We start from the raw sequence: 12,572 nt of genomic DNA, 5'->3' as shown, positions 1-12,572 counted from the left end.
AAGGAGTTTAGATTTATAAATTACAACAGGAGACAATTAGCTTAATTTCCCCACTGGTCGGAAACTTCCTCTAAGAAGCATGCCCTGATCCCCCTCCTCAAAACTAATTATTCCCAGTAATCGGAGTCTGACGCGCACGCAGACATGCCCGGCGGCAGCTGGCCACTGAGCTCCTATGCTTGACATTTCTCCTGACATTTCCTCTTCTTGCTCCGCCTCCCAAAGAAAGACCCCTCACTGAGGGCCCCTCCACGGATCGCTGCCCGCGCTGCCAGGGACCACCGCTCCGATATCCACTTCCTCGCGCAGCCCCAACCCCATTCCAGACCGCCACAACCTGGCGTCCCCTGCGCAGCGGTCCCCATTGTGTTTATATTCACTACAAAACACTCAAATAAAAAGGGGGGGGGGGGGGGGGATCCGGCTCATCTAAAGCCACAAGTGAGACTTTCAAACCGGCCCTATGTGCATCTGCTGGAACACGGAGGGAGTCTTGTTTGTTTCATGAGGCCCAGAATGCCCAGAGGCCAGCATCATGTACCAACAGACAGCACACCCCCCACCCCACCCCCTCCTGTGTGCTGTAATTAAAGAGGAGCCTGGTCTGTATTGACTAGCAAACCACTCTATGCCCTTGAAGGAACATCTGCACTGGGAGAAAAACAAGGCAATTATGCAGAGGGGTGGAGCCTAGAGGAGGGGGGGTCTGAGGAGAAAGGAGGCTGACCCATCTAGCCTTCAAAAGAAGAACGAAATGAACGAGAGAAAGTCTGCGCTTCGTCAGATTTATAAAGCCTAGACGTCCTTTTAAATTGAACGCCATTGTTTGGTGTGATTTTTTCCAATAAAATAACTACAAATCATGAAACAGAACAGGACTGTACACAAATGATGCAATATCCATTTTGCAAAAAAGCTTCATTCATTTTATTAATGGCCGCATCACTAAATTCGTTTTATTTTTGTGGCTTTAGCCTGTTGATAAATCAGTTCACCCAATCACAATCAGGTATATTTTCATAATGGTCATCACTGTTCATGGAGTAGGAAATGGCGGAGGTACTTAATGCCAACACAGTTTTCTCTACACAGCCATCTTATTGCATCCATAGTGGTAAACTACACTAAAAGACTATAGCTATTATTATGGCTTTCTGTTGTATTGTATTGATCATTCATCTCAGGAGCTCAGCATTCTGGCTACAAGCCAATGTTTACTTGCACTGCATGGTGTGAATATAAGTTGCTTTTTAGAACATTAAGGTGTGCAGTAGCAACAACATCCAATGTCTTGGATACAAGCTTTTCCGGAAGAGTTATAGCCTACTTTTAGTTGAAGAACAGGGAACTAACCCTTAAAAAATATGGTCTACAAAGTATTGATGTATTAAGGAATGCGCACCAACTTTTCATTACCACTCGCTTCACTGTTTTACGCTTGAATTTAAAGTGTCTGAAACTCTATTTGAGTTCTCTAAATAAATAAGATATTTTAAGGAAAGGACGTAGCAATGTATGCTTCTTTTGGAATCATGTGAAGAGAGGAGACATACCTGGCTAGCTAATTTAAATCTGTAAAATACTTGCTCAATTGCACATATTGCTTTAATCAGAGCGAAATATTAATGATACAAAACACATATTGCGGGATTACACATCAAATGATGTGTTAAAACTACAACAAACACTTTTTATTTCCTTCCCATCAATGAGGAAGGCCGCCATGTTGGATGTTGTTGCTGAAGTCAAGTCGGACTTCTTAACTGAGAACGGAGTTTCCGACGTGTAATTGTAGAAAAAGTAGGAAACAGGCTAGTTTTTTACGAGTTGTCTTGAACGCAGTGATAACTTTGTTTTCACTTTAGGCTGTAAACATGAATACATTTGTATTTTTCACAGGCGCAATTCTTTTTTGAAAATGCTGCGTATTCGCGTTGCGGCTGATGTAAATAGTTTTGACGTGACAATTTCATCTGTGTATTTTATGCCTTGTTTGTTCTGTTTGGACTAAATGGACCTTTAGGAGTGTCTTTAAGCAGCTCTTTTCACCCCTTTAACACAACCAGCACACAAAGTCCCCTGGCTCCCGGGGACAATGACAAGCCTTACAGGCCTACAGAAACAGTGGTTGCAGCTAAAGGAAGGAAGCAGAGGTTGATTCCTACTGTTTGTTCGAAGTGTGAAGAGAGAGGAGGAGAGGGGGTATAGGGATGTAACTATACACAATTCCTCAATAGCTAATGGGAAAAAAATGTCAACCATCTTTTCGCACAGCGTCAGGGAACATGGCAGCCAGAGCTAGGAGGAGCGGCCATGTTTTCCCTTTATCAACATACAGGAAACATGATAGCATATCAAACCACGTCATTCATTCAAAAATATAATCTGTCTCATCTCAAATCAGGATATGTATAAAAGCCTTCCGATAAAATAGTTATTTTACAAAAACAAAAAGCCTATTGACTTTAAGATATTCACAGTCATGTGTTGATTTTTTTTGCATACACCATAAGAATGTGGAGAAATTTCTTTGCCGCATTGAACATGTGCAGGGAAACAAATGAGACTGCACGTGATAAACAGATGAGTTGTTGGAGAGCAAAGAAAGGCCACTCCAAAGATATTTAACGTCTATGCATATTCGGGGAGTACGGGTAAAAGGCTAGGTTACATTTCACCTGAATATCCCAGTGATAAAATATATGCAAGATAGATTCTGCAGAAGTGGTGTCTGCCTGCTACGTTTAAGGCAGTGAAAGATGCACACTATGAATGGAATGATTTTTCCTTTTAGTTCTTCCACAAATCAGGAATTCTGATGTTTGCTTTGAAACCTAACGAATATCCGAAGTTTGAAACCTTGAAAGCGGACTACAATTCCAAAATAACTTTTAGAAGAGATCAAAAAGCCAACCAGAATTCTCTCTATACCCCTTCCATAAATTGCAAACAGTCCCTAAGGCAAATATTGAATAGACATAGTCCAGACAAGTAGACTACCTTCCTTCTTGGCCACACAGTTTAACCTCAACAGAGTAAGCCTTACCGTTCCTCAGGGCTGTATACAGAGCCATCACGCATTCCACAAATAGCCTGATCTGAGAGGAAACCTACCTCAAATAAACAAGCCGCAGAAATGGATGACCAGCTGACAATCCACCAGTATGACTCAACAAAGGAAAAGCACTCCAAAGATGAAATGGCATTCGTTCATTAAAAGTCCCATTTTGTTTGAGTTTAAAAGGGTAACAGAGGTCACTCCATCAAAGACGTATTCACAAAGAGCCACGGCATGCCACACAAAAGGTGGATTAATACGCAAGGCAAATAACCCCAAAGCTGTTCAAATAAAGGCAAAACAAACTATTCTAATTTCCTGTGACACGTGAGCGAAAGTCATAAAAAAAAATAAATAAAAAAAAAAAGGTACTTGACTAAATAAACGGGACCATGGACCCATTTTAAATTGTCTTTGTAAAGGCTGGCCTAAAGGACGCCTTGTCAACAACAACGTGCTCCCACATACCTTTCTGACACTGGTTGGAGGTCCAGCAGCGGTAATCAGACTTCTCCTTAAACTGGGTGCGCACGCACAGCGGTTTGTCCTCCATCATGCCGGGGCAGACGTCGCCGCACTCCTTGGACTGCTTATTCCCACGGATAAAGTTATTGCCGTTCACGCCCATCACCAGGGACCAGTCCACCGAGTCCAGGTAGCACAGCTCGGGGTTCTTCTCGATACGGATAGCCCCGCGCGTGACGTTCCTCAGGTTGTACAGACCGATGTCCTTCAGGCTGGTCATCTCGAACACGACCAGGGCGTAGTTGTTGTAGAAGAGGTTGCGTCCCCGGATGACGCTGAGGTTGGGGAACAGCGTGCTGAGGCTGTCCAGGCCGGCCACGCGGAACAGCAGCAGGTAGTCTGTGATGACGGTCAACTTGGGCAGGCTGAGAGAGCGCAGAAGCTCCTGGTTGAGGGTGCTGGTCTTGTCCGAGATGAGGAGGATCTGCAAGTAGCCCTCCACCACGGTGCAGTTCTCCAGGCGCCTCAGCTCGGTGATGTCATTCCGAATGTCGATGCTGGGACTGCAGACTGAACAGACAGAGCAGGGAGAGAGACGGGGGTTAGCTTGAGCTTCAGGATGGTTTGAGAAGGGCTGGAGAAACGACAAAGTATTTCAGGGGCACACGCTACAAACAGTTATTTCTATGCACAACCAGGATCACACTAAGATTATTATAATGATCAAGAAAGCAAATGCTCATATTTTATGGATTTTATTTGAAAAATTATATCTACACAAGAGCACAAACGATCCAGACTCAACTGTGGCCCATGTTGTTCACGGCAGTTTCCCTCTTTAGTGTTTGAGCAACAGCTATTTCGCCTTATTTTTAATGAGAGATTAATGGATGATGTGAATACTCCTCGGTAGGAAGAGAAAAGCCGAGAGTACAAAAACACATTTCCAATACCCAAGGAACACAAGCAAAAGCAAAAACAATGCAAGCATCAAACTGGTTGTAATGGACAGTAATAATAGGGAACACCCAGCAGCCATGGAGATGTAGAACAAACTGACTTAAAGAAACCCAGACCTTTGGATTGGGGCGGTAGGATCGACTATTATGGAGGACTATTTAAAACAAACAGGCGGTGATTAGGAGAAGTGCATCTAACGAGGTGTCCTCGCACTGGATGAAACATTAAGCCTCGATGGCTAACCTCTCTGCTAACCCTTTAATGTTCTTAGAGAGGCTTAGGATGCTCTGACGGCAGGCAGGCCCAGTCACACGGCTGCCTTTGAGACAAACAACCATGACTCCAGAACATGGACGTTCAAAGCTCTTAACCAAAGACCAGTGTCCACGGAGAGACATGGCGAAAATATCCTGAAGCGTGTCAAAATCGTGCGACAAAAGCCATCCCCCCCTTTATGGAGGAAAAATAAAAGGAAAACAATGGGTGGTACACCTTGCTCTGCACCAGAGTGGAAACGCGCTCTTAAAGTCTTCCTAAAGCAGAGGAGGATCCACTTCAGTGTTGACAAAAGGTGCCCAACGGTTGGAAGAACATTGTTCACATTTTGCCCCCAGAAACAGTAGCCACATTGTCTAACACACACACACACACACACACACACACACACACACACACACACACACACACACACACACACACACACACACACACACACACACACACACACACACACACACACACACACACAAACACACACTCTAAGTTTGGGCAGCTCCAAACTTAGAACGGAAATGATTACTTGATTTGCTTTTTCCAAATGCCACAAATGCCCCGGGCTTCGGAGCAATGGAGGTGCATGTCCTCTTTGTTTTACTGAGTTCTCCTGCTCCTCCAGCCATCATTGAAAGGGGGGAGGGGCCACTGAAATACAAAGACTAATTTGTTTGTTAGTAAAGAAAAAACTATGGGCGCCACCTCCTGATGGAGACATATGTCCAATCAGGGGTCGTCTGGCTATACAGACTGGAGGAGCAGAGAGGGAGACTGCAGTGATGCCTTGATACCTTTATTATCAGACATTTACATCTGAAGCCCTCTCAGATATTTATGTTTTAAACTGCGGAGGTGACCAATTGGGAATGGAGAATTTTTCAGTCTGGACTCTGGACCAGATCAGATTGTTTGACGTCCGTATCACCGATACCTTTCTTGGGAAAGATCACAGTTGTAGTTACTACAATTAGGCTAGTCATGTTTAACCAACCTTTCATTAGCACCGCACCATGGTAATATCACAAAATAAGCAAGCAACAGTGAAATAAACTCCTGGTTGCGTGTCCCTTGTTTGTCTAATTAGGCATGTTAAGTACCGGGAATTCCAATAATTTTCTTGAAACAAGGGATTCAACTGCCATTTGCTTGCAGTTAAGCCACCAGCCATTCTTGCATTTTACTGTTGAATTAAAAAGGGCAGCCATGCCTAAAATTCAGTTTAACAACAAAACTATAATTCATGATTACATGATGTAGTAATTGGAGTAAAGGTTGCACAAATTGAGGCCTGAATGCACTTCTGTGACAACGCACACACACACACACACACACACACACACACACACACACACACACACACACACACACACACACACACACACACACACACACACACACACACACACAGTAGACTTGCACTGCCCCAAAAATTAAAACCGTCATTGGTTGAGCAAGAAGAGCCGTCAGGTAGCTGATGGTTTATCAAATGCTATAGACAAAAGATATTTGTTCTACAAAGATTCATTGTACCATTCAACAATCACTTTCTTCAAAATCAGACCATCAAATATCAACCACGTCTTGAAGAATATGGGCCTCACACCGGAACTGGTTGAAAATGTTATTTAGTTGTTTTTTTTCATAGCCGATTAACTGGTGACTATTGGTATATACCAATAGTCACCAGTTAATCTGCCAATATATACCAATAGTCTCCAGTAAATCGGCTATGAAAAAAAACAACTAAATAACGTTTTCAACCAGTTCCGGTATATACCAATAGTCTCCAGTTAATCGGCTATGAAAAAAAACAACTAAACATTTTCTACCAGTTCCGGTGTGAGGCCCATATTCCTATGAAAAAAAAAAAGTTGTACAACAGTTCAAATAAGCGTCTTTGAGTGTCTAGAAAAGCGCTATATAAATTCAATCCATTATTATTATATATCCGAAGGAGAGCTGGTAACAGCCAAGTCATATCCCCTCACACCTGCCAGCAGAGCCCCTAATCCCTCACATACTGGACGTCATCCGACTGCTGGTCTGGGTGGCACACTCCCCTATAGTAGCTATCACTTCAAACACTACTGGCATATCTCACCCCAAACAGTAACCCTACACTGCCATTCCTGCCCCCTCACACAAGCAGGCCCTCCCCCTCCTTCTCTCTCGCTCCCGTCGTTGAAAGGGGAAGGAGAGCTACGTGAATGCAAACATGCCTGGCATTGTAGACTTTTTTTTTTAAATTAACAACGGAAGTAAGCTAGTTTAATAGTTCCTGGAAGTAGTGTTTGCCCAAATTCCAAAGCAGCGTTGACTTACCTAAAAGAATGCACTGTTCACAACTAGAAGTATTTCAAATACAATGACCTATTGCTGTTGTGATGGTGCAACACCACTAACTACGATATAAGATATGCTGTACTGCTTTATTCCATTTCATCTTCTAGGTGAGAGATTCATTACTTTTATGTTAATTAGAGGCCATTACCTTTCCGACTGATGCTGAGACTTGATTCAAACCTTTCATGCGTTATGTTCAAAAGACTAGAACTGCTACAAGCTTTAGGCAGTTTCCAAAAACACATTTCAAAATTCAAAAGAGAAATTGAAAAAGATGATGAAAGTTCTTTCAATTTGAATATAGAATAAATATAAGCCTGTTCTTAACCCAGAGAAAGCAAACAGCAGCACATGCAATGCAGTAATAACAGAAAATATACTTCAGTAAATTACAAATCTGTATAAATAAACCTGACGGAACATTGCCATATGAGATGTTTAGGTACTCTACGCTATTTCTGAAGATCGAAAAAGTGATGCTGTATTGATTATTTGGCGCATTAACATCACTGTTAGAAGTACCCTGCTCCTAGGGTAATGCTTTCCTAACCTAACTTTCAAGTAGTTACAGTCAATAATGTTGATATGAAACGTTTACGAAACCGTATTCATCCAAGTTTAGGTTTGTCAAATGGGGTATGATTTAGAATAGTTTATAAATGAAACAGAAACAATGCTATTGATACAGCACTATGTGTGCTGTAGGTAAAGTTGTATGTAATCATTTTTGAGATGTTGTGGTTGTCCATGTATTAACAACCCGGTTTCTAAAAGGCTCGCCTGTGCACTTTGGCATCACTCGTGTAGGCCTCTATTAATATGGTGGGGTGGGGTTGGTCCTACAGCAAGAAATTAGTGGATTTTTATGCATGTAGGTTACTTAAGTGATATATTTCATACATCATGTTTCAGTCTTGCATCTGACAATTGTTTGTGCCATCTACATTTGTGATGAAAATATATGCTTTCTTTTGGATCTAGAAGAACTAACATTGCGTTCATCCAGCACAACATTACGACTCCCTCAAACCTATTAGGCAGACAGCACATGATGTATGCGACCGGCCAAAGACTGTGTATGAGCAAATCAAATGGTAGCCCACTTGAAATAAAGAGCTTAATTAAGCATTATAAGCCTCAGCTGGCAGCCCCTAGGAGCCATAGGACAGCATGGCACTGCACGTTCACAAAATAGCCAAGGGACACACTTCCCAAACGCCATACAGGGCCATGTACGGGGCCTCACATGACCACCATGCTGGATCCAACTGGAGTGTGTGCACTCACTCACACACTCACGCACTGAGATCCAGACAAAGGGTTGAACCGTAGTGAAAATTAAATCTGACAAGATGTCTTCATCGTTTGACAGTATACACCAAACCCCATTTGACCCCAAACCCAAAGCGTGGTTCTGGTCAATTTTCCAACTGTTCGTTAGGCTGGCCAACATTCTCCCTTTTGTTAACACGTGCATTGGAGCACCAACAATGAGTGAGTGAGTCCTTGATGACCTCAATAAGCACTCACGTTGATAATATTATGTATTCAACCATTTCTCTCAGTGTGCTTGCATTGACAATGTTGTCATCAGAGCAAAAGCAAGCACACAATGCAGGACATGGCAGAGCCTACCTCAATAGATTTTGAAAATAGTTGCCCCCAACTCTGAGACGCAAAACAAAAGACACAAACAATACAAACATTCAGCCAAGATGCCAAAGAAAGGGAAAAGAAAAAATTGTGACCATGCTGGAGCCATTCAGGTTTTGCAGGAACGATCACGATAAAGAAATGAAACAAACTCAGGTCCACTGGGGAGTCTTGCGAAAGGTGCCTCTACTCTTGTACGTCGCCAGCACAGATGTCGCTGCCAACACATCTATTTAAGGAGGGCTGTTTGAATGTAATCGCGGAGACTGATGATCCAGAAGAAGCATGAATCCAAACCATCCACACTGTAGAGAAACTGGCCATGTGAAATGCAAAAGCCAATAAAACGCTTCACAAACTCACTACTCTTCCACTTAACAAAACCATGTCTGTTTCCCCGACGAGTGTATTTTTGCACATTCTATTTCCAAACACCAAGTCAGTCTCCCTCTCTTTCTATCTATCCCCCTCTCTCCCTCTCCCTCTCTCTCTCTTTTTCTATGAGAGTCCTGAATACTTGTTTGCTGTGTACTTGAAAGCCACAGCTTGGAAAGTTTACTGTGGTACAAGTTAAAAGGGGAGTTTAATTACATTTTACTGGTGGAAAGATTAAGTGCTCCTTAATGGAGGCCTCGTTGTGTCCTCAATATCGGATGCTCGGACCAGAATTCAGCCGATCAAGAGACTGAATTGCAACCCTGCCTTTAAAACCTACGGCGTGTCACCTGATACATGGTATACAAAGATGGAGGGATTAGAGTAAATTCTTAAGTTCTCAGTCTTTGCCATTAGATTACCAAAGAGATTGGCCACAAGTTGTTAAGTGTCATTCAAAAAAGATGCTCTGGTGGTGAGTCACTATTATGGGGTGTTCCATCTGGGAGTCAGCAGACCAAAGACACTCAAAGCTTAATAGTAACACCTACACTACACCTACACATTCAATCGGTGACTAGCTCAGCTGGACACAGAGACAAACCACATATTTCTCTGGTCAGGTTATCGGAGTTCACATTTTGTTTTTCTATCTCTTTTCAATTGATTGTTCTTTAGGATGTTTTCATGCTATTCGTGGTTTACCACATACCTCCGTCCAACGTCAAAGTATATCAACAAGACACACTGTAGGACACAATGCTCAAAGGATAATCTCTCTGTTTCAGTAGATGGCGCTTTATTCCGTACCCCCTGTCAACACCGTGTGGTTTGTTGACTTTCATGGGCAATGATTGACTGAACAAAAAGTAGGAGATCAAATAGAGATTGCCATTGGATTCTTATTTGACATTGTGTGAACACCACCCATGGCCTCAAGGAGATGGTTTTAAAATAAGAACTTGTTTTGAACAATGCTCAAATAAAAGAAATTATAAATGTGAGATTTATTTGAACTTGAAAATAGACCTATGTTGTATTTATACTTCATTTTAATAACATCACATATATTTAATATTAAATATAAATATTGCCTGGGCCCATTTTAGATGTTACAACGTTCTCAAAGAAAAAAAGCTTATTATACTATTGTCATTGCAAACAAATGACAATGACCGGTAAAACATAAATAACACGTAAACAATTCCCAACCCAGTCATTCAAACTTAACATAAACCTTAACATCAAAGATGACAACATGAATTGAACCTTTCCCAGAAACGATGCAAATTCAGTTACAAATATATGAGCTACACAACGAATAGATCTACGTTGAAATCTAGAGACATGGAAATATATCTTACCACAGGAAACAGTGATCAGATAAGAGATATTATAGAAGTTAAAGGCTTTAACATGCCTCAGTGAAAACACAGCAATCAAAAGGCCATGTCACTGGTTGAATAAAGGAAAAAGGAAGACGCATGCAATATGGTCTGTAGTAGGCATATTTTGCAACGTGTAGCCTAATATATTTTATTGACAACATATGTTGATGAAAAAACATGCGGGTTGATTATTGAATACAAGTGTGTGTGCCGTTTGCCTTTGTAGTTAGCACTGTTTAAATCGGTGTGTGCGATGTTTTTGGGCTGGATTCCTTCAATATTCAATCAAACCATCTTCGACTAAGAGCACATTTAGGATATTCCGTGTTCATGCGCAGACACACTGAAATGCAAAATGGCCACATGGTCGTAGTAACCTTCACCACTGCTCCAGAAACTAGAACATAGATCTGTAAAAGCCAATGTGTCGGCAGAAAACTGGCAGATATTGTTTTGTGCTATGCATTTATGCAGCAACAGGAATATACAACATATGAAACGTCAACAAACCCTACACCCATGATATAGGCTACTCAACACATTGCAATAGTCATTATAGGAATAATGTCACACGTTCCTAAAAGAGCTTATATTGTAGGTAATTTAACAATTGTACATTCAAAAAGCAACACCTCATTTAACGCAATTATTTACCAAAATGGAATGACATCCTCAATATTGGAAACAAATGTTGCATCAATAACTGACGTCAACACCAGCACCTTTCACTTCCACCTCCACACAAACACTGTCGTGCAAGGGATGTGTAAAAGTTAGTCATTGGTTATAAATGTACCCCATATACATAAGACGAACACAACATATTTGAATACTCACTCTCTCCACAGCTTGGCCGAACGCAGAGCAGAGTCAAGACAGACAGCATCAGACCCCAAAACAAGGTCGTGCTGCTCCTCCGTCTTTGAGATCTCATTCCTGGTTCTTTCATTTAATCGCCACTGCTCCAAAAGAAAATTAAATCACTCGAACGACGACGTGAAGTCTGTTGAAACATTCAGTACATAGGCGTGTATGGCCTTAAAAATAAGAGCAACGTGTGATCGAGCCCGAACAGGTCGTAGGAGACTACAGCCCTTCAAATCCTTAAGTAGCATCCAATATACCCAATTCCTTTGGGTGGAAATGAACGACAACAAATCGACTAAAACAGTTTGTTATTGTTGCCCAGCACACAACAATTCGACGTCTGCCGGTGGGGCACACAAGCCACAGATTTGACTCGATCCAAGATGGTAATCCACATCCTCGGTCTCCATCTCTTGAAGCACAGCAGAATGCGGCCCTGGTGGTAAAAGGGCGATGTTTGTGAGCACACCAGAATATTCCCTCACTGCCGCTCACTGTTTCCGAGCAAATGGCTCTACCGGGAAAATACGTTAGTTTAATGGAAAAACACGTTGAAACACGCAGAGTGCTGTCCGGAATAAAAAAAACAAAATGAATGAAAACCTTTGGGCTAGTCCATGGAGGGTTGCCGTGGCCTTATCCTTGCAGTAAATGCAGTCCGCCGAATTTGCAGCTGAAAAAAATGATTGTGCCACGCAAGAGAATGGATCTCCCAACAGATGATGTGTACGCCAGACTGGAGGAAGATTTCCTATATCCCAGAAGCCGTCCAGAGTTGGTTATTGTTATTTTTCCTTAAAAGACTCCCTTAGCACAAAGTACAAGCTGAAATCCAACGACTTGCCTTATGTAGGCTTGTCGGTGTCCACTCGTAGAATCACTGCTGTAAACAAGAGTCGGCTTCTCTCACAGAAACACACACACAGTGCTACGGATAAGGTGGTTAAAAGCGTTGAGGAAAACACGGAGTGGATCCCGCAGCAGATCGGCGAGCTGTTTAAAGCCCTGGTAGACCTAAACGTAACAATGAGTAGGCTACGACCAGAACACAATGATCCATATTAATATAGCCTTACCATTGTTTTTATTCGGATGATGGAATAACTAATTTAATATGCTATATGGACTAGGGCTGCTGCTATAGGAAAGCGTGCTAGCTGACTAGGCTACTGCAAAAATAGATTCATTTA

General features: G+C 42.1%; 1 protein-coding gene across 1 annotated transcript in view; it reads right to left on the bottom strand.

The window, feature by feature from the left end:
- igf1ra (insulin-like growth factor 1a receptor) overlaps window positions 1-12,272 on the bottom strand; it is a 73,649-nt gene extending 61,377 nt beyond the window's left edge. Inside the window, exons 1-2 of the mRNA XM_079743256.1 lie at window positions 11,353-12,272; window positions 3,527-4,093 (exon numbers count right to left, since the gene is read on the bottom strand). Of these exons, the coding sequence (XP_079599382.1) occupies window positions 3,527-4,093; window positions 11,353-11,464 (679 nt within the window). The 5' untranslated portion in view covers window positions 11,465-12,272. The remainder of the gene's footprint in view (window positions 1-3,526; window positions 4,094-11,352) is intronic.
- Window positions 12,273-12,572: the final 300 nt, after the last annotated feature.

This window comes from Pollachius pollachius (genome assembly GCF_949987615.1).
Source record: "Pollachius pollachius genome assembly, chromosome: 9".
NCBI lineage: Eukaryota > Metazoa > Chordata > Actinopteri > Gadiformes > Gadidae > Pollachius > Pollachius pollachius.
Note: the sequence above shows the minus strand (reverse complement) of the source record. Positions and strands in the feature narration are given on the sequence as shown.